General features: G+C 42.0%; 1 protein-coding gene across 1 annotated transcript; it reads left to right on the top strand.

Annotated features, from left to right (window-relative positions):
* Window positions 1-82: 82 nt before the first annotated feature.
* TBX18 (T-box transcription factor 18) lies at window positions 83-22,850 on the top strand. Its single transcript, XM_065631026.1, has 8 exons — window positions 83-512; window positions 1,265-1,448; window positions 2,955-3,056; window positions 5,965-6,136; window positions 12,580-12,747; window positions 13,946-14,010; window positions 17,723-17,817; window positions 21,090-22,850. Exons 1-8 carry the CDS (start codon window positions 233-235, stop codon window positions 21,812-21,814), a joined length of 1,791 nt encoding a protein of 596 aa, XP_065487098.1. The 5' UTR covers window positions 83-232; the 3' UTR covers window positions 21,815-22,850.
* The last annotated feature ends 233 nt before the right edge of the window (window positions 22,851-23,083 follow it).

The raw sequence follows: 23,083 nt of genomic DNA, 5'->3' as shown, positions 1-23,083 counted from the left end.
AAGAAATAGATTTTTTTTTTCCTCCTAAAAAAAATAACCAAACAACAACCCCCCCCCCAAAAAAAAAAACTTGGCTGATAACTCGGATTTAAAAAGAAAGGCGAGGAAAAGCCCCAGCCCCTTGCCTGCGCGGTCGGGAGGACGGGAGGGCGGCCAGCGCGGCGGGCCGGGCGTGGGTGCCGGTGCCGGCGGCCGCGGCGCGCCTGGATGCGCGGGCTGTAGGGGGGCGGGCATGGCCGACAAGCGGAGGTCCTCGCCCGGCACCACCATGAGCCTCAAGGCTCACGCCTTCTCCGTGGAGGCGCTCATCGGGGCCGAGAAGCAGCAACAGCAGCAGCAGCAGCAGCCGCCGCCGCCGCGGCAGCCCAAGCGGCGGAAGCTGGGCGGCGAGGAGGAGGCGGCGGAGGACGAAGGGGGCAACGGCTGTTGCGCCAAGAGCTCCCCCGCTGCCGCCGCCGCCGGCAGGACCTGCGGCGACATGGAGCTGGGCTGCGCCGCCCGCGCCCCCGCCGGTGAGTGCCGCCCCGCGACCCGCCGCGTCGCTGCCCGCGCCGTGACGGCCGGGCGGGAGGCCCGCTGCTCCGGCGCGGCTCCGGCTCCCCCTTTCCCCCGCCGCAGCCGGCATTCTGTTTCTCCGTTATTCCTTCTATCTTCTCACACTGCACGGGCAGCCCCCGCCGCCGGCGCTGCGGGCTGAAACCCGCGGCTCTCTCCGGGACGGCGGACCGGGCCCCGGCCGGCGGCGCTGTCGGTGGGGCAACAGCTGGGTGTTCGTTTCCGAGAAGGGGGAGAAGCACTTATACAATATATATGTATATGCTGGAAGTGTATATGCAACTATTCGTACATATATATACACACACAGCATATACATATATATCTGTGTCTGTACATTTATTGCATATGGTCGCGAGTGCATTTTCACGCTGCGTGGCCAGAAGGCTGCGGCCGGCGGCGGTCACGCTAAACGTGTCCAAACGAAATGTGCCGCTGGCCACGCAGCGCGGACCCGCTGCCGCCCGGCCCGGCGCTGGGGGCGGCTCGTCTGCGGGCTCCGCGTCGGGGAGCCGAGCCCGACTCCTCGGCGCCCCTCTCGCCGCCCGGACGCTCCAGCGCGACCGATGGGGACGCGGGTCGCCCCGTCGCAAGGCCGCGGCCCAAGCCCGGGCCCGGCTTCGGGACCCGGCTGGAGCTGAAGGGGCACCCCTCGGTCGGGAGGTCCGCGCTCCCCCGGCCCCCCTGGCTTCCTCCGCTCTCTCCGCAGGCGGCTGCGAGGAGAGCTTCCTGGCGGCCTCCCCGCCCGCCTCCCCCGGCGGCTCCCCCAAGGGTTCGAGGCCCGGCTCTCCGCTGCCCACGCCGCAGGCGCCGCGTGTGGACCTGCAGGGCGCCGAGCTCTGGAAGCGCTTCCACGAAATCGGCACCGAGATGATCATCACCAAGGCGGGAAGGTAACGGGCGCCCGCGGGGCCGCTCCGGGGCTGTGGCCCGGGCTCGGCGGGTCGAGGGGCGGCGGGCAGATCAAAGCGGGTAAAAAACCGGGGGAAATCCCCCAGATTTATGAGGCAGGTAGATGGCGATAATTTTAGATGGGCACGGGCACATGTGGCGTTTCGGGTTTCCTGTTCATTAGGGCGAGATCTGGGAGCGCTGTGTCCTTCTGAGGGGAAACTTTTCCCCTTTCCAGTGGATACACATGGTAAAAACCTGCGTAGTATAAAAGTATCTGAACTTATTAGAAATTACAAAAACATACTTTATTGAATCCATATGCAACCTTCTACATTTTCAGAGAGGCTTTATTAATGATTGAAAAGCACTCTTAAACAGCACAAAGCAACATTTGTCTTACGAGCGTCCAGTCGGGGAATTTCTGTTTTATCTTACAGGTGCACTGAAAAAACAGCGAGAACTAGTTAACCGCAGTCAGGTTTACCCTCCTGCTTATTCAAAAATAACAGAGATAGGATTTTTCTTTCCAATAACGACTTTAATTGATTTATATATATATATATATTTTGCAACAGCAGCAGATACTGAATAAACTGGAATGGCTTTCAGGTTTATAGAACACGAAAAGTACCTTTCATTAGCTTGCAGTCAGATCGTCACTAGGGCTTTTTTTTTGGCTTCAAGAATGAACTTTCTTGATAAAAGGCATGCCAACGTGAGCTACGAAATGCATTTTTGTGTTAAAACCACTGCATCAGTTAATTACCCCGTTTTCTTCACAGGACGATCTAAACCGTGAACTTTTTTTTTTTTTTTTTTTAAATTACCTCGTAGATTCGTTTCTGCTTTCAATAAAGAAGTTTTACTATACCTTTCAAAGACAGAGTAGCTCTTGCACTTCACCTTTAGTAAGCTGCAGACAGGAAGTCCCGTCTCAATAAAGACCATATTGTTGAGTTACAGCACGGCACGTTGGCTTTTATAACTGCATCCTTGCGGTGTGATAATTGTATCACCGTGGACTTAGCTTTCTAATTTGCTGCTACAGAACCGATACACCATTTGCTGTTGTAAGTTGGAACTGCAGTGGCAATTTGCGATTCTATGAGTACTGGTCTTCCTGGGTGGAGGTGGTATTTGCACATCTCCAGAATAATATTTCTAGCTAATATCTCAAACGGCTTTAAAATGCGTGTACTGCTAAAGTAAAGTCTCAAAACCAGATGATTTACTGTCTAACAATAAAGTTGAAATGATGTGGTAATAGCTGTACTCCCAAAGCGTATCCCAAAACATACGAAGCATTGTTCGAGTAAATGCACTTTAGAAATCTGTTTTGACATATCGAATGGGCCATTTCATGGCTGTGTAACTATAATCGTCCAAAAGGACTCTGTAGGTTAAAAGGAAGAACGAGAAAAATCCCACGAACTGGTTACTTTTCCTAAACAACCATTCCCGAGTCTGTTTCATATTAAAAATGACCTCTCTCTTTCCATGTTCAGGCGGATGTTTCCCGCAATGAGAGTGAAGATCTCAGGTTTAGACCCACATCAGCAGTATTATATTGCTATGGATATTGTGCCAGTGGATAACAAAAGATACAGGTATGGTGATTTTAAGGCAAAAAACATACGGTGCGAGCCATAGGGAGCTTGGCGACTGGGAGGAAACATTAACACTGTATCAATTAGCAGAAAGTTGTGTTTAACTCTCCTTCAGATTCCTATTTTCATCCCAGTGCATTAAAAAAAAAAAAAGATTGTGGCAAGTAGGCAAAACTAACTAAAATTTCTGTTGAAGATCTTTATACATTTGCCTTATGTTGTATATGTACTGTGGGCAGACATTCAGGTTTTGACTTTCAGAGAGTGCAGTTCTAGTGTGATCAGGAAATATTGTAATATTTTATTCCTCATCGTGTCAGTGAGAATTAACAAATAAATATGTAAATGCACATTTTTCTAGTGCTAAATGGCAGTAACATTAATTAATAACATTACTAGCATTGATGTCTGATTTAATGACATATAAGCTTTCTCAGTCATGCTTCAAATTGGTTATATAATTTAGTTTAAATCAGTTCACTCAGATACTTGCTTACGTAGATTTACAAAGTGTAATGTTTTTAATTACTGTTTTTTACAGAATTGGTGGCATTATTGTCTGAAGACTAATGTGAGGAACAAATGTGGTTGTTCTTTGGACATTTAGGAGTAGGGATTATGTGCTGAAACTCTCACTGTGGTGAGGGCAGTCGTGTTTCGAGGGAGCTAGTTGGACTCTGCTGAAACCACTAGTCCTGTAGAAATGTTCACAGAGTTGGCCCCGCAACAGTTATGATTGTGAGTTGTGGACATTTTGTAGGTCTTGCTTTATGGATGCCATCTCCTGTCCCATAGTGGTCAGGAGAACCCTGGGCAAGTAGTTCAGTGGAGGCAGGATCAGGCCCTTACCAATTACTGGTTGGATTGTTTCAACCCCATACTTAGTATAATGTAGGGAAAACCACTGCAGATTTAATTGTAGAACGAGGAATATTTCAGACTGAGACTACAAGTTTGGTTCTACAGGAATGCTGCCTCGTTTCCTAAGCAAACACTGCCCTATGTTTTTTGTGTGTCCTTGCTTCATTGACTGCAATTTTACCCTTTTCTCGTGTGGTATATGGGATTGCTTAGGACCATTTTAGATTATGTGTTTTTCAACAAGGTGCAGATACCAGTGCTGAGGATGCCCAGTACATACAGCTAGGGGAGGATTTTCTGACTGTAGCATAGAGGAAAAAACACTTTTTAATTTTGGACCAGTGCAGTGCAGCTCAAATGAAAGTCCTTTTCTTCCTTTGTGTTGCACGTGTGCGTTTACTTAGCAATCTAAACACATCATTCCTGTAAGGTCTGAGCAATTCCTTAATTCATAGAAAAAGTGAGGAAAATTATTGCCAAATGAATTAAAATGTTAGTATTAAAAATTAAAACCAGGTATATTAAATACGAGTTGTTTAAACCTCCTTTCATTTAAAATACAGTCATACTGAGCTGCACTGTCTGCCCAGTGTGATACATGGTGCCTAGAAAACAGAAGTAACTTAACAGAAGTTGTCGGAAGGACAGTATTTTCTCATTTGGCAAACTTAGATTCCTGTAATCACATATTAGTACCACACCATTAACCTTCCTGCTAAATATTAGTGTTTTACATGTTTTACTTGATTTCACTTTCATTCTTTGCTGTGCGATCTATGATTTTATTTTTTTTATTGCTGTTATTTTAACTTTGGCCGTTCATGTGGCTTTTCAAATTGTCTTGCAGATCTTTAGATCTGGAAGGTACTGCAGCAGTTGCATGGAGTCTAGTTTTTAGCTGTCATAGCAAGTAGCAAAACTAAGTGAAAATGAAGAAAATTACATCTAGGTCTAGATTTCTTGCAAAATTTGACCTTGTAAATATTTGGAAGCTGAAGCTGTTGCTCTAAATATTTTGTGTACTTATGACCTTATTTACTTTTGTAGGGAAAGCATGTATTTAAGTAGAAAACAAAAAATATAAAATAAATTTAAAATATTACAACAGTTGACTGTGTGATCTAGGGCTGAGAATTTGTCTCCAGGAGAGAATTTCATCACCATTCTAGATCTTAGTTTTACAGCTTGATATGAATCGAGCAGAGCAATGCATGTATTGGATCATTTTGTTTTCATTTCCGATTATGTTGTTTGTCTTTTTCTAATAAGGAACTAAATTGTGCAAACATATGATTTGATAAAGTCTTTCTTGTTTTTATGAAAAATATAGTGGAATTACTGGAATTTTACTGTTCTTGAAAAAAAATACCTTGACATTTTCAATTAGTGCTTTTTAAATTGCCCTGTAAAGTATCTGCCTTCAAAATAATGTTTCTACCAAAGCAGGCACTATTTTTATTAGAAAATGACTTTGTCATCATTGGCCTATCAAATGAAATATGGGCTGTGTGTTTTTTTTTTCATTTTTATGCCTTTCTGCAGTGCTATTCAAGACAATTAATAGGTCTTGCAGAAATAGCAGGAGCATAATTTGACATAGTTTCATTATTTTCCCAATCATAATGGTCTTTCCCTTCAATAGCTTTATTTATAGACTCTTATATTAGACTCAACATGTTGAATCTTCCAAATATGGAATTACTACTTGATTTGATAAATGAAGGTCCAGATTCTCCCCTGTTTGCTGATGCCTATTCAGAGCAGAGCTGTAACAATTGATGAACTGACACCAGCTTAAATCTCAGCGTGGAGTGTGGTGTTAAGACTGTTACTGATTTTAAGAAGACTAAAGTCAGATCAGAGTGTGGTTTTTAGCCTTACTTTTGCAGATACCAGAGCTATGTTTTGAAACAAAAAACCAGAGTTTTAAAATTGTCCTTTCATGTTTGTTAATTGGTGGGTTCCTGCTGGAAATTATTAATACTGAATGGGTCTGATAAATTAATTCGGGTTTTGCGGTTATAGGTATTTTGTTTTCTTTTTATAGGTATGTTTATCATAGCTCCAAGTGGATGGTAGCCGGTAATGCTGACTCCCCGGTACCACCTCGTGTTTATATTCACCCCGATTCACCCGCCTCCGGGGAGACGTGGATGAGACAAGTGATCAGCTTTGACAAACTGAAGCTTACCAATAATGAGCTGGACGACCAAGGGCATGTGAGTACTTGCTCTTCTGCAGTGTTACATGTAGGCGCATTGCTCAGCCCTGACAGGCTCTGACGTACAGCTTCAGGGTGCCAGAAATAGGCTTGACTTTTCAAAGCTGTTTTGGAACTTTACCGTCCAGATCTAAAATCTGCTTGCTTTCTGCTCCAATAATTAACTGCTTATTAGAGCCTGCTGTTTTACTCCCCCCTCAAAGACAGAACTCCTTCTGCAAAGCAAGGCTTTACAAGGCCAAATTGCCTAATACGAAGAGGCAGAATTGCTCTCATGTTTTCCCACCAAGTCTGTTACTCGCAAATTCTGCTCCGATCAAAAAGGACGCTTAAATTCACAAGCGGCTAGGAGAAACATTAATAGTGTGTAATAACTTCATGTGAATAAAAATACTCTTAACTATTTTCTTAACCTAAACATTTGTGTGAAATCCCATGAGGTGTTAATAATTGCAGTCAAAACCGAACAACATGGGAGCTGGGTTCGCTCCGATAATGATTTATTACATACCTTATGAAGTAAGACCCTTTCACAGCTGAGGCTCATTACTTCTGAAAAAACTGGCGAAGACGTATGCAGTGTGAGTGTTCTGTTTGCAAGTTCTAAATTGTTTAGTTATGACATTATCTAATGTGACAAAATGTGTTATGTTAATATTTCCTTTTCTATTCAAAACTGTTGAAACATGACAGATGTAAGCCAGTATCTTTCCAGCAGTCCCTAAAATAGTTTTACATGACACCTTAGGAAATAATTAAAAAATAAGAATTGTTTTTAGTCAGGGTGAAGTCTTTAATTTTGAAAATTCCTATAATATATGGCAAAAGTTGGATTCCTTTCAGAAGGACCCTCAAGTTCCAAGTAGTAGAGTTTTAAGATGTTGGAGGCAAGTTTTGACACAGGGTGTGGATTCCATTATCCTTAGAATAGCCCGATTTATTAGAGCAAGATACTTTCGCCTTCACGGAAGGGAGAGAAAGAAAATGTACCTGGCACAGAGTACAAAGATACTACATGCATCTTTTAGTATAGTTGTAACTCTTGACAAAATGCCTGGCTTATTGTCACATACAGAGTCCAAGTTTAAGTACGAGATTTTTTTCCCCATTTGTGTTTGCAAAGGAGAATAACATGAGAGTCTGGTCAAATTGTGCAGGACCTACAGCTTTTATGTTACGGAGGCAAAAATACAGGAGACTGACTGGACTGAGCTAGTGAATACGATAATAAGAATTAAAAGCCTCCCTTTTGTATAATACTGCTCATAATTTTATCACGCTCTTCTTTAAAAAGTATGTGGGGGTATTGACATCTCTTGAGTTAGCAGTGCTTTTGTTTAGGATCATAAGAAAGACATTTTACATTGCTGATTTTCAGAATTGCAGTGATGTAGTCTCATCTGGTAGTGCACTTTTGACTTATGGTTAGCACAGGTAATTCCCTTAGTTTCCCCAGTGTTTGTATATTTGCGGATTTTCTCAAGTGGGAGTTGCTTTCTCTGTGTGCTGGGTCTATGGTGAGGGCTTTAAAAAGTGAAGTGCATGGGAATGGGTAAAATGTTGCTTCTCTAAGGGAGGGCAAACTGGCTGGTTTTTGTACTCAGCCATTTCAGATGCGCAATACATGGGTACCGTGGTCCAGCCGTGCACTTACAGTCACAAACTGCTCTGTGATAAAATCTCAGCTATGCAGAGAATTGTGTTGCTGTATTTTTCCATCCCAGACTTTAGCTTTGTTTTTATTCTGAACTGAAATCTGTGTAGTGTACACAGCACACCATTACTCGCAATGTAGGGGGATATAAATTTTCTGGTCTTTATTTAAGTGTTTCGATTAGGAAACTAGTGAAGCAAAGCTTCAGCTTTTGTGATTCGAGACACATTGAACTGATTCGGAGCTATGGCAGTGCCCCTCCTCCCCAAAATGGAAATTTAAGTATTAAAATAAAAGGACAAAAGAAGGATGACTGTAAAATAATTTCATATTTCTCAAATCTGGGAAATTGCAAACATGTCATTCATAATTACCAGAAAAGGCAAAAGCAGAAAGCAGAAAAGTGGCTCTTCCAATGGGTAATTTTTTTCTTTTAAAACTATGGTAGTGTGGAATGCTGTATTGAAAAAGCTATGTAGACTCTGAATGCCTCCAGCAATAATGGAAAACGAATAATCATATTTTGTGATGAATATAAAAAACAATTGTTTCTCATAAGCAGGAAGGAACCATTTTGCTCAAGAGGGTACCAGGGGAGGGATGGGGGATTGGAAGAGCTAGGGGTCAAGGCTGTATTGTCCCTCAAATATTTGTTTTTACACCAAGTGTTCTGACTCTCCCACCCCTGTATGGGAGATGTGGTATATGTTAGATTATTAGAAAGTTGGGGTTTTTTTCCCCCCTCCTGCTTAGGCAGAATGGCTCAGAGAAACCTCGGTGGAGTCTCTACCCTTTGCCATCGTTCCTCCAGTAGTTCAAGCAGTGTCAGGCTTTGGCTGTTGTTCTTTGGGTGTGCTTTCCATGCTGTCTGCTTCTGGGGCTTTAATCCTTGTCAATATTGTTCCTTTATTCTTCCCCTGCTCCTCAGAGGTGTCAGCTTTTGCAGAGTTTTTGTGTTCAAATCTAGGCTAGGTTTTGATTTTGCAAGCATCGAGGTAGGGAGCTCGCATGAGATCAACCCAAAGCCCTTTTACCTGTTCCAGGGTATTAGCTCTCAGAATCAGTGAGAGAAGTGACCCACGTCCATGGGAATTTGCAAACAGAGGCTAAGGTAGTATTCCCGCGCAGTATTTATATTGTGGTCGTAGCTCATGGCTCCCCTTGCATTGCGTTGGCCTGGGATTAGCTTCTTGTGAAAGGAGATCAGCTCTCTCTAAGACGACTTGCTCCGCTGCTTGAATGCTTTCCAGGCTCCTTGCTGCCTGCTTCTGTTTTCATCAGTATTTTGAGTGGGAGTTTGTGACGACATGATTTTTTAGTGCAGTTCTGCGGAGCACGTAGGACACTCTCCGATACACGGGTTCTGCTTACAAGCTGAAGAGATCAAGCAAAATTTGTAACAATATGTTTTCCTTGTGTATTTTTGAAATCAAAAAAGAAGTCCCAAGGTGAATTCCCTACTTCGGAAAGGTTGTGTGCTTACAGAGGCATTAAGGCCCAGTGGCATCATTAAAGACACATTTATGGCATTTGTGTCTTTCATCTGAGTTGTGATGGTAGGGAAAAGTAAACCTGGATTTTGCAGTTGACACTGAGAAGTGCGTAGTCTGGCCGCTTTTTGTTAATGAGTCTCATCCCTCTCCCAGCTGTGGAGTAAGTGCTGGAAGCAGTCTCTCCCTCTGGCCAGTTAGAGCTGGCTGGTTTTTTTTTTTGTGTGCAGTTTTTAATCTGAATTTCAGTAGAGGGGAAAAGTCAATATTTTTTATGCTGTTTTCCATGCTTTTCAACTGAGTATTTTTTGATGTGGATGAACATCTTTTAACTTTTAGTGAAAATGAGGCTGTTAGCGTGTTAATTGGTCCTTGGTGGTTGCTTTTTCCCACCCCCCCATTTGAAAGTGGGGTGAGGCTGGAAGCAGGCTGTTACTGTGCCCAGACTTGGCTCCAAGTAGCGAGCTCTGCTTACAGTCAATGGATAGTTATATGTTCTTGTCACAATGAAAAGCTGGGAAACATCAGCATTTACACTTGCAGTTTTTGTCTTAGTGAAGAGGGAATCCATGCTCCTCTGCCCCACACATTTCCCTGACTGCTGAAAGCCTGAGCTTTGCAGAGAGGATGAAGGAGGATTTTTGGTGAAAACAGCATCAAGGCGAGGACCATGCCACTGGTGGGGAGGTGGCTGGTTAATCTGTGCCCTGTCAAGCTGCCAGAGGATTGGCATCTCCCCCACAAAAGAGAATTGGGCTCCTGCTTGTGCTGGCTATGATGCTGGTGCCACAGTGGTACCCAAGCTCAGGGTCAGCGCTGAGGCCTCATCACAGCAGCATCTCTCAAAAAACTTATTGCAAAGGTAATCCTGAAAGTGATCAGAGCTTTGTGAGTCTGCAGGTGCCCTGGTTGCCTTTGCCCTGCCAGGCTGTTGCCTTGCCCTGCTGCCTGCGGGCTCCCTGCTGCCATGTCTTCCATCTGATAATGATGTCTTGACAGCTGCAGTAGTCAAAGTGTAATTTTACATTTGATGGGAGAGGTTTATTCCCCCATGTAGTGTATTGGTGATGCCTTGTGAGGGATTTGCAGAGAGAGGCAGGGTCTTCAGCTGTGAGTTGAAAGTAATGCCAATCTGTGTTTGGCATTTGGTGGGGTTTGTTCTGGCTGGGGGTTTTTACTGTTGGCTTTTAAGGGTACAAAAGGAAAGTTGCTGCTTCTGCAGATAAGCCATTAGATCCCTTTGTGCTGTTAACTGTGCAAGCAATGGAAAATGCAAAGCTGGAATCTCCATTTCCTTAGCTTTTTCTTCACAGTAGCTTTAGGTGATGCTTAGAATAATAGAGCTAAACCATTCTGGAGTGGATATTGCATCTGCCTATCTTTTTATGTCCTGCCTTCATAGTGTTGCTCTTTACTAGGGTTCTGCAGTTATGCATTATTTATTTAGAATTCAGAGTCCTGATTGTTAACAAAGATCCCATTGTGCAAGGCACAATACAAAATCAAGAAAAAATTTCCTGCTATGGATTCACTAATCATCTAACAGCATGTCAGTGCAGAAAATTTCAGTATAGCACAGAGCTGAGTCAGGTTGCTCTTAAGAGATGACCAGGATCAGCAATAGCCACCCAGATAAGGGAGGTGGTCGCCTCCATGCTGCTGTGACTTCACTTGTTCTGGTACATGAGCAGAGCTGTTAATGGCTGTCTGGGTTATAATTATGTACGGTCAAGTCTGACGTGTAGGCAAGTGGTAGTTTGCACTGCAGAGCTGACGGGGTGAAGTAATCGGGGTGGGAGCAGAATGCGGCACGTTCAGTGACACCCAGGGAAATGGCAAAGCACAGAGTAGCGACGGGTTTGAACAGTGGAACAGACCTCTCCTTGGTTATGTTTTTTTCTGTTGCACCATTATCTCCCCTGGTATCACTGGGTGTTCACAGGAAAACAGGGTCAGGAATGTGCTGTCTTCTTTGCATTTTCATTTTGTAGACCTTCGCCAGCAGAGAACTGAAATAAGTGTTGTAAATGAGAATACACATTTGCATTATAAAAATCTTGCTCTGTGCAAGATTTCGGAAACTGGGGAAAGGCTTCATATGAGAACATCCGTAGGACACTCTATGAGCAAATTAATTGGAACCTATGATATCATTGTCAAAACCTTATTTACAGGCTAATAAAACTCCTTATTATCCAGAAACTTGGCTTATCCAAAAGGGGGTTGTGTCATCTGGCCAGAACCAAGTGTATTAAACTAGCCAAACTCTATCCAAATGAATGTAATGTCCTCTATGTCATTTGAATGAATGAACTTCCACGATGTCTGGCACAGGGGCTCTGTTGAGTGCACATGCATATTCTGAGGCTACTCAAGGAGCAGGAAATTAAAAAGCTCTCCCTGAACGTTGATTAGGGGTTCCACAGGCCAATAGCCGTAGGACTATTTATTTATCGAGTTACTAATTTCTCAGGCCTTCCAACAATAATAGTTGAGCTTCCAATTATTTTTTTTATTGAAATCTTTTATTTTAGTAGTGGTTAGCTGAAGCGGAGTAAAATAGAGGAAAAATCCTGTATTTTAAATCTCCTCTAAAATTTGAGAGCAATACCAGGAGGTATTTTTGTATTTAATTTTATGCACTATAAATTCATATATTTGTTTATCCCTTATTCTTAGTTGAGCTACTGCATGCTGAGAGGAGTTTGTTTATTGATTTTATTTATATGTATTATAATTTTGGGGTTATTAACACTTCAGCATTCTGGATTTTAGTATTATTTTACTCTAAGTTCCTGCTCCTTCAGAGCATGAGCTTGTGTTCAGAACAAGCGATGTTTCCAGCCTTTGGGATATCAGGAAAAAAATTGCTCCAAGTGTGTTCTGAAGGTTCCAAAAACAAAAGGCAAATGCTGCTGCTGTTAATCTTGTTAGATCAAATCCAGGCTCCAGTGGAAAAAAGTGACAAAACTTTCCTAATTCCAGTGAGACCAAGACCTTGCTCCATTTCTATTTATTTGTATTTATTTATTTTTTTTTAGCCAGTCTCAATTGAGTCAGTCTCTGAATCTGGAGCTCCTGAGTCGTAATTTTTAAATGCTTAGTGCTGGTAATAACATAAATGCACAGGGATTAGACTACTGTAATAAGAACCTTCAGAGGTTAAAGAACACATTTGATTTCCAGTAAGTGGCATGGTAAACACATACCATAATCTGTTCCAAAAAGCTATTAGCCCTGAAACAGCAGGGTGTCCTTTCTAATAAATGTTATCTTTTTCCTTTCATGACTGCATAGATTATCCTTCACTCCATGCATAAATATCAGCCTCGTGTCCATGTCATCCGGAAAGACTGTGGAGATGATCTGTCCCCCATCAAGCCCATCCCTTCAGGAGAAGGGGTGAAAGCCTTCTCCTTTCCAGAGACAGTTTTCACGACTGTCACAGCGTACCAAAATCAACAGGTAACTTGTGCTTTCTGCTTTGCACTTCGCACGCTTTCCAGACTAGACCAGGGAAGTAAGAGGTAGAAGAAAAGAGGATACTTTTATTATACCACTCATTCAAAAAAAAACATCGGCTAAACCCTTTTTGTATTGCAAGTAGCTTTCACTAGTAGTATTGCAGCAGTGCCTGGAGGCTATAGCTGAGACTTCAGGCCATGTGGGCTAAATGCTGCATGTAAAAAGTCATTCTTATGGAGATGACACAGTCTAATTGGCATAGTTCATGGTGTCTTAATTATAAATACAACATTGAAGCACAAGGCAAAGAGCAGTCTAATTTTTAAAGGTGTTTTTGTACCTTTAGGTTTTTTTGTACCTTTAAGTGTAGATGCCCATCTGGATAGAATTTTTAAAGCACTTTTGGTCCTTACTCCAGTGATTTCAAAAATCCCAGAACCTTAACAGAGAAGCTGAGGTCTGAACAATGTTGCAGTTGTTTTTATTAACCGCATTCAGTGCTTATTATTAACTGCAGTTTATCTAGGTCCACACAGATTAAAAGCCAAAAGTAAGCTGCAGGTTGCATGATTCCAATGTTTGGCTGTTATTACCACTTCTTTAAGTATTAACATACATAGTGACACCATAGTTAGTGTTGTCACATTTTATTAATTCCACGTCAGTCGTCGTAGCTGTATTTTGGGAAACTGTATATATCTTGCTGTCTTTACAAATAAAAGAGCAGGAAAGCCATGTAAATACCAAAATATAATTATTTGGTGCCTATTTATTTAAATTAATTACAAGTATTTGGGCGGAACGTGCTGGTTTTTTTTATGGAGGATAATAGCCTAGAGATAATGTCTACTTCCACATTTCTTTCTTGAGCAGTACAGGAATAAAATTTAATTTAAATTTTATTGCAGTTAGGCAGTGTACTCTCTTAAGTGAAGAATGACGTTTGCCAGAAGATTTTTCACAAAAATTCCAGCCTGCCATTTGGTAGCGTTAAATACCTATTAGCTTCTCTGGGGATTTGCAAAAATAATGGTCAAAAGGCTGACCCTTAATTTGCTGTGTTTCAGGACAACCATCTTAAACCATGTAAATGTGAAGATGTTTCTACTCCACTGTCAGCTTAATTCTGTCAGGATAGTAATTTTGTGTGTTACTTAGCTGAATTTGCAGGTAATATTTTTTTTAATCATCTTCACAGATAACTCGCCTGAAGATCGATAGGAATCCATTTGCCAAAGGGTTTAGAGATTCAGGACGTAACAGGTAGGTGTTGGGGGAGGAGGTGGGTTTGCTACTGCTGACAGAATCGGTTTGTGAAGGCCGGTAGGGGGGAATACCTGTATTTACAGACAGATTAGTTTGAGGACTCAGACTTCCTAAGGGACTACTTAGGTTTCCCAGTAATGTCCTCTGTGGTGGGTTCCTGCTCCTACTCCTCTGATCATCTAGGTCAAGAACAGGTTGGCACACGGTTTGACTCAGGTACTCAGGTTTTCTTTTGGTGTAAACAGTGACATACCATGAAGGCTGCAGATGGAATTGATGCATACTCGGGTCTGTGATTTCAAGCTGCTCCTGGAATCTCTTCTTTCTCCTGACTGGAGACACAAATTGGAGATACCAGTGTCAAACTATAAGCCCAGGTTCTCTTGTGTATAAGTGGCATTCAGTATGGATGAATGTGTCGTTTTCTCTTAAAGGGGGAGAAATTAAGTTGCCTCTTGTGGTAACCTCATGCTTAGTACACTTGACTAGGAGGTGGGAGACCTGTGTTTAAACGTCTCTTTAGCCTAAGGAGCTTTAAATCCACTTCCTAGGTGAATGCTGTTTCTGTTGGCTATAGATGACTTGAAACGAGCCTGCTTTCCAACTCCTCTGTTGCGGTTGGACTGATTAATTGCTTGTTCTGTCTTGATCCATGAATCTTTCAAAATAGCAATGGGGAATCTGAGTAGTGCAAAGTGGAGACTTGGGTCTAGTCCCTGCTGCCAGTACTGATGAGGTATTTTATCCAAAGACTGTTTAATGCAAAATACTTAAGCCTGTTATGAATTGTATGTTAAACCATTTCAGCTAAAAAAAGCACCATTTAATTGTGGTACATATTATACATCAGTTCCAGTGACCACATTGCATTTGGTGTCTACAGCTTCTATATTTATGATCAAGCCTTGCAGAGAAGGGAGCAGGCTGTGCTCGCAGGAACACTCAGAGAGTATCTTTTGGCAGCTGCTCTACTGAACTTCTCTTTTAGCAGAGGCTATAGCATTAAAGCCTGTTTTCTGCCTCCACCTGAGTTACATAAATGCTGAGGCTGGACAGCAGGTGAGAGTAGTTTTTAGAATATTGTTATAGAAGGGATGGGGTAGTTGTAAAGATTTATAGAAATCCTTTCAGTTTGCATTTGCTGCTCTCTGAGATTTTTATCTTCTAGCAAGAAACAATTGGCCATGCTCTGTCCTGGGGCCTGGAAGGGATGCCCCAGGCACTGGCATAAATAGAGTTTTGTCCTCCTTTGCAGCCTTCTAGTTTGAAATTAATTGAACAGTATCTTTCAGATAAATGTGGTGACTGAAGACGCAAAACATGCTGTGTGTACTTGGGGAAGAGAAACGTTGTCATACATGCGCTATTTGACAGCTGTCCATAGGCAATATCTCTGCTGTGCATGCTTTTTGCAGAGCTGTAAAATAAGTACTAAGGAGCCTCTTAAGAAGTGAGAAACCCAGACTTCTCTGAAAGTTTTGAGTTTAAGTGAAGTTAGAATTTTTTCCATAATGTTCTACGAAACAAGAGAAGATGCCCTTGAAAACAGACAGAAAATAATCATTGAGAAACCAATCTTGTGCTGGATTTAACTTGCGGGACAGCCCTATTATTACCCGAGGATGACGTAGGTGCAGTACGAGTACTGCATCTGCAACCATGCGAATCTGGTTGTGGGACTGGGGCTATCCAGAGAGGGTTTGTTGTTTTGTTTTGTTTGGCTGCAAGGAATAACTTTGGTTTTGGCATTAGAAAAAAAAAAAAGGCATGATATTTTAATTGAAAGACATTTATAGTTTATGGAAATGGATTAGGAGGCTGGCTCTGTAGGAAGGACCCAGCCTTTGTATAAATGTTTCAGAATTTGATTTAGATGAGGTCTGAATGCTTTTACTGTAACAAGCACACTTGTTACAGAGTGACTCTGAAAAATCTTGTCCATTGCAAATTGGTGTTGGTTTACTCAAGTCAGTATTACTATTTTCTTGGATAGACTCTATGGTACTGAAAAAGTATGTTTGAGAATGCTGCTCAGATTTTTAATTGTCAAGGAAAATTTATTTTTTGATTTAAATTACTGCTCTACTCAGTTGATGATTAATTTACTCTGTTGCTAAATATTGAGATTAAACGTTATGATTCTGCTATCTTCATTGTTCTAGTTGGTGTTATTATCAAAGAGGCATTTTAATCTGTGACAAAAGGGTAAAAAACCCACTGTGGTACCATTATACCCAACTTTTCAACATTGTTTTAAATATTGCTGCTATCTTACTCTGTACTGCTGCATGCAATAATTCTGTTTAATTAGAAATATTCCATTTCAGATTATTCCTGTTGAGTCTCACAGGCTATTTTACAGAAATCAGTAGCTTCACCTCTTGAAAGTATTCCCTGTGCATTTGCAAAGTGCAACAGAATTTATGTGCTGAGAATAGTTTCATTCTTCAGTTTGGCTTTAAGTTTGACCCTATAAAAACTTTTACTCAGGAAAGGACCAGAATTTCTCTCTTTAAATACTTGAGGAAAAACATAACTGTTTTGTTAAATAAACTTGGCCATTTGATAGCGTAAATTAGGGTGGTGATAAAATGTGGAAATTGTTCGAAGGCATCTTGTATAAATTATCGCCTTGGCTACACTCCTCCAGGAGGTGGCTTTTATCTCCGCTTTAACTAGAAATGAAAATTCACCATTACTGTGGAAAATGAAGGCTATCTTTTTAGTCCAGGTTCAGCTAATAAATACTTTATAACCGTTTCCTGAAATACATTGTGATCCTGCTGGAAATGCAATAGGGAAGAAACAGTATCAGAAGAACATGTTGGTAGCTTCAAATTAGGCTATTTGCATAATTGGAATTTACAGAGTGGTGCTGCTCAAAGGCAAGTGCTTCTATTTGGTACGTGCCTGATGCTGACATGTAGCAGGCCTTTGGGGCCCAGTAGTCAAAAATAACAGCAAAATGATACATCTGAGGTACATTATTCACAGAATTCCATCAGAAAACAAAGGAGCCTTTACCTGCAGGAAATAGAGATTCTTCTAATTACTGTCTGCCACAGTTGTCTACTTGGTTATTTCTGTTTTGTCATGACACTGTTGAGAGAAAGTGATTGCCTTCAGAAACTGGAAGTCTTCATTTTGCTCAGCACATAATAACCAAGACACAACATTGCTCTGTACATTTTAGTAGCCAAAGAGGTGTACACTCAGGGATTGCTCATGTTGTAGATGTAATTTTCCAACTCATTGGTAATGACTAGGAATCCCGTTTTAATAGAAGTTGACAGCGGATCACCTTGTTCTAGGCAGAAATAGGAGGTCATCCCTCTGTCAGCTGGAGCATTACTTTTAAGGAAATGTCATACTAGGAAAACATTTAATATTTTAGCCAAGTTGTGTCTCCCCTGCCCCACCCCCCCCCCCAAAAAAAACAAAACAAAACAAAACAAAATCAAAACAAACAAAAAAAATGCCAAAACTGACATAGAGAGCTAGATTGTTAAAACTGGAAACTCTTTGCATGCTGCCAACCCAGTCAGTGACCTCAGATCACAGCGATCTCATGGATTAGGATGTAAGGCTCTTTTCTAAAAACAAAATGAAATGTTACTAATTTTAATATATTTCTGAGGTAAACTATGCAGAGAAATGTGACAAAATACAGTTTGCTTTCATGACACTGTGATGTTTTTGTTCTAAATAGAATGGGACTAGAAGCTCTGGTAGAGTCTTATGCCTTCTGGAGACCTTCACTGAGGACGCTTACATTTGAAGATATACCTGGGATACCCAAACAAGGTATCAGTCTTCTTTGAGTTCTTTCAAAACAAAAATACATGAAGATAAAACTTTGACCATCAATCTTTACAAAAATCTAGATGAGCATGTCTCTTTTGGAGAAAAAGCAACTGACCAACCACAGTGCAGGCCATTGCCTCTCATCAGATCCATTTAAAGTTAGAAAACTAATGCTAATATAACCATGGTGGCAATAAAAATGTTAGATTGTAAAGATAAATCAGATCACATTTGGAAGATGACAGTTATTTCAGGATGGAATGACCTCTTCCTTAGTGTTATGCTCTGGCTAGATACACAGAGTTAGTTTATAGATGACTTCTGTTGTACACATCCAGAGACCAATATAGGAGTTACTTGTGTGTTTAAGAGAGAAAAAAGAGAATGGGAGAAGAAATGCCCTATAAGTAAAGAATAAATAGTAGTAAGCTTAATCAGGTTTCCTCCTTGGAAAGCCTCCTTGATTCTTAATACCTAAAAATGGTTCAGTGGAATCACAGAATGTCCTGAGTTGGAAGGGACCCACAAGGATCATTGAGTCCAACTCCTGTCCCTGCATATGACAACCCCACAGTTCACACCATGTGTCTCAGGGTGTTGTCCAGTCTCTTCTTGAACACTGTCAGGCTTGGGGCCGTGACACCTCCCTGGGGAGCCTGTTCCAGTGCTCCACCACCCTTTGGGGGAAGAATTTTTTCCTAATGTCCAACCTAAACCACCCCTGGCACATCTTTCTGCCATTCCCTCAGGTTCTGTCATTGGTTGCCAAAGAGATCAGCTGTAGACTGTGATGAGGTTTCCCCTCAGTCTCCTCTTCTCTAAGCTGAACAGAACGAGTGACTTCAGCCCCTCCTCATACGGCTTCCTCTCCAAACCCTTCACCAAATTCGTAGCCCTCTTCTGGACGCTCTCCAATAGCTTAATATCTTTTTTATCCTGTGGCTCCCAGAACTGCACCCGGTGCTGCAGGTGAGGCCGCCACAGTGCAGAGCAGAGCGGGACAATCCCCTCCCTGCCCGGCTGGCCATGCTGGGCTGGATGCACCCAGGACACGGTTGCCCTCTTGGCTGCCAGGGACACTGTTGGCTCGTGTTCAACTTGCCATTGACCAGAGTCCCCAGATCCCTCTCTGCAGAGCTGCTCTCCAGCATCTCGTCCCCCAGTCTGTACGTACAGCCAGAGTTGCTGTGTCCCAGGTGTAAAATCCGGCACTTGCCCTTGTTGAACTTCACGTGGCTGGTGATTGCCCCGTTCTCCATTTTGTCCAGATTCCTCTGCAGGGCCCCTGTGAACAAACTTTATCTGCATCCTATACCTTGAAATCAATGGTGCTCCTCTCCGTTTTGTTTTTTCTCACTCCCCAGTCCATAACCTCTTGGCTCCCACTTTCTCCATCATAGACATAGTGCTGTGGGGAAGGGAGGGATATTTAAATGGCCCATTTGGACAGAGAGGGGAGTCTCTGTATTCTTTTCTGAGTGCCTTTATTTCCAAAGTACTCCAGTTCAATCAGACGTATTACTCTTGATTTCCTGCTACCAAATTCACAGACATTTTTCCTGCTTTCTTGATAACGTATTCTAAAACCATTAAGTTTCTTCAGTGCGAAACCACAGAATATACAGAAATACACAGAAGTCACTTTTGTCAACTTCTCTTTAGCCCACTCCTATGAGAAATCTTGAGCATTCATGCCTGATGTGTGCAATTAAAGAGGAGTTTTTGTGCCAAGTCACAGATATGTTGGATGAGGATTGGCAGAGTTTTCAGTGGAAGATGGGGATGGGGAGAACATCCTCTTAAAAAAGGCCTATAATGAGAAGCCAGCAGCAGACCTGAAATACCTTGTCAGACTGTGTAAAACTGAAAGGTAACTTGTTATGAAGTTAAAATGTCCAGGAGACAGGCCGGCTGCATTGCCCTGTTTATATATACCAGCACTGTTTGAGAACAGAGGAACTGCTGCCATGAATTTCATGCTTCCTTTTCAGCTGTGGCAGGTTAAGGAGCTTGTGGAAGTCACTGTTGATGACCACAGAATGGGAACTGGGATCCTTGGAAAATCTTTAGTCACCTGTACCTTGGCCAGTAGGGTGGTTTAGAGACATGCTGAAAGACCCCATTAGAAATTTGTCCTGGTTGTTAGTGCTGGAAGTGCCCACCTTTGGATAGCAGAGGCTTTGCATAGATTGGAAGAAAAATAAGTATGCCTTATACTAGGATTTCTTGAATGTGGCAGTTTCTCATGGTGCTTTGTGCCTTTTGTGGCAAAAGAGCAAGAAGGAACAGGCAGACTTCACTGATAATGTATTTCTCTTTCCACTAGCTCACCCATCACGAAAAACCGTTAACTTATTGACAGCAGGCATACCTTTGCAGCATCAAGCTGTTTGATAGTTAATGTGATTCCCAAACAGGAGAGTCTTCCATGTTAAGTGCCTTCTGTCTGGGAGACTGTGAAAGGCCCAGATCAATTTTTCTATGCCCACTTTTCAGGGAGATATAATCTCTAAGAAAAGGAAGTGTTTCTTACATCTGGGAAACTTTCAGTCCTGAGAAAAGCCTTCACCTGTAGCAAGCAGTGCATTTTCAGGAGCACTCCACACTGGTATTGGTCATGTAAGAAGTTCTGAGATCAGTAAATGAAAAGTTTGTGAACATTTTGCTACAAACCTAAACCTCCGCCTACCCATTCAAGAAATGAAGCAGCCATGCATGGTGCTCAGCCTACTCTTCTCCCGAAGTTGTTCCCAAGTTTTTTTCTGAAGTGGTGAACTTTCCTGAAGCTGTTGACCTGCAGGAACCTTTATCATTTGAGCTAAGGAGCTGGTGCCTTAGCTGGTGCTGTGACAGTGAGTCAGGTACAGAGTGCTTGAAATGCACTCTGGAGTGGAGCAACAGCACAGACAATACAAAATTCATAACTTGAAGAAGGCTTCCTGTGATGTGGTACTTGCCTGTCTACATCTTAGCTGCCATGCAGCTTGCTTCCCACGTCAAATAAAGATGAGTTAACCTTTCAGGCAGGAACTCTAAGTATTGAATGATGGTTGCAAAAGCATAACTTACATTCTCTGTCTTGGACAGGTTGTTTCTTCAAAAATACCTATGCCACACACACCCCCTTGCACATGTATATATATGCCATTTTTTGAATGAATTTGCATCATGTTTCATGTCAAGGGTTATTATAAAAGACAAAGGTCTTGGTCTATCACCTAGGAAGGGAACCTTTCTCAACATGCTTCTTACACTGTAATATTCTTTTCCAGGAAATGCAGGTTCCTCTACTTTACTCCAGGGATCTGGCAGTGGAGTGCCATCTACCCACCCTCACCTTTTGCCGGGTTCCCCTTGCTCATCTCCAGCCTTCCACCTCAGTCCCAACACTAGCCAGCTCTGTAGCCTTGCTCCAGCTGACTACACAGCTTGTGCCCGCTCAGGCTTGACCCTGAACAGATACAGCACTTCATTGGCTGAAACCTACAACAGGCTCACAAACCAAACCGGTGAGACGTTTGCACCCCCGAGGACTCCCTCCTATGTTGGTGTGTCGAGTAGCACAACTGTGAATATGTCTATGAGTGGCAATGACGGGGATGCATTCAGCTGCCCACAGACTGGCTTGTCCATGCAGATTTCAGGGATGTCTCCACAACTCCAGTACATCATGCCATCCCCATCCAGCAATGCCTTTACCACTAATCAAACCCACCAAGGCTCCTACAACACATTTAGACTGCACAGTCCCTGTGCGCTCTATGGATATAACTTTTCCACATCCCCTAAACTGGCTGCCAGTCCTGAGAAAATCGTTTCTTCCCAAGGAAGTTTCTTGGGGTCCTCGCCAAGTGGAACCATGACGGATCGGCAGATGTTGCCCCCTGTGGAAGGAGTGCACTTACTTAGCAGCGGGGGGCAGCAGAATTTCTTTGACTCCAGGACCCTAGGAAGCTTAACACTCTCATCTTCTCAAGTGTCTGCACATATGGTTTGATGAAGCCTTTAAGTAAAAGTACAGTATGCTTGGTGTCTACAACATGTTTCTTTTGGAATATGAAAGGACACTCGGTGTAGCTTGTAAAGTGTGTGTATATATATAATATGAGAGGAAGTTTGACTGGATTTTTGACTTGCTTGTGGCCAGATTTTTCTCCTATTTTGTGTTACACAGAGTTTGCTGAAGTGCAGACTGCTTTAGTTTTCTGGTATAATACACTTAGTTGTATAACACTTTGGGACATATGCAACAAATTAAGTAAGACTTCCTCCTCTTTCCCCCTCCTCTGTTCTAACCCCTTTAAAGAATGAAATGACACTTGGAGTATTAAACAACACAAACAAGCCCACTTACATTTCCTATAGTACTAGTGACTTTCTTTAAAACATTCATACAATGATAAGCTGATGCACCAAAGGCGTTTTACAAGTTTCTTCTCTTTTATAAGGGATATGAAGGGTATTTTGACTTTTAAGTGTTAAGCATCAAGCATCCTGCCTAAAATAGAAGTTTAGCTAACAGATTATGTACAGAGTAAACGGAAAGATTAGTTTGCCTTCTCATGATATGCTGTTTTTAGCTTATCAACAGCACACCATTTTTAATAGGATTTTTTTTTTTTCAGTATTAGTCTAGATTTATGTTTAGGTGTTTGAAGACAAATAATGCATATTCAAATTGCAGTGATAGGAGTAATTTAAACCAACAGTAGAAGAAATGGAATTCTTTGGTATAGAATGAACTTTGGGGTGCCTTGGGGCTTGATGCATTTTTTCCTCCATAAATATTGCCTGTAAGACATTTACTGGACAATAGGATATTCTAATGTATCTTTGTTTTTGTATTTTTACTTTTTTAAAGGAAAATACAGGTTTGAATTAGGAGAAAAAAAAAAGTGAGCAGGATGAGGAATTCCATTATTGGTTTTACCCTTTTGTGTGTTTTTTCTTTTTTTTTCTTTTTAAAATTTTTTCTTTTTTTTTTCTTTTTTTCTTTTCTTTTTTTTTTTTTTTTTTAATAAGGGCAAAAAGTCCTCCATCCTCAGTATCTCATAAATACATTGCCTGTAGCAATTAGGCAGATGACCCAGTTTGCCCACAAGTGTTGCGGGAAGCAGAACTTTACTGTAGCTGCCTCCCTGTAACGTGGTCGAACTGGGACCAGGATTACAATAGGCAAAATTCCTTTAGTAGTTTACTTTGAATACTCCAGCATGACACCTACAGCCTATGTCCCTCCCTCCAGGGAGCCATCTGTCTTCCTTTT

The sequence above is a fragment of the Caloenas nicobarica genome, chromosome 3 (genome assembly GCF_036013445.1).
Source record: "Caloenas nicobarica isolate bCalNic1 chromosome 3, bCalNic1.hap1, whole genome shotgun sequence".
Classification (NCBI taxonomy): domain Eukaryota; kingdom Metazoa; phylum Chordata; class Aves; order Columbiformes; family Columbidae; genus Caloenas; species Caloenas nicobarica.
Note: the sequence above shows the minus strand (reverse complement) of the source record. Positions and strands in the feature narration are given on the sequence as shown.

Coding starts and splice junctions, on each gene's coding strand:
- TBX18 (XM_065631026.1), top strand. CDS start 233: ATGGCCGACAAGCGGAGGTCCTCGCCCGGCACCACCATGAGCCTCAAG. Junction 513..1,264: donor CGCCGCCCGCGCCCCCGCCG/GTGAGTGCCGCC, acceptor CTCTCTCCGCAG/GCGGCTGCGAGGAGAGCTTC. Junction 12,748..13,945: donor CAGCGTACCAAAATCAACAG/GTAACTTGTGCT, acceptor TCATCTTCACAG/ATAACTCGCCTGAAGATCGA.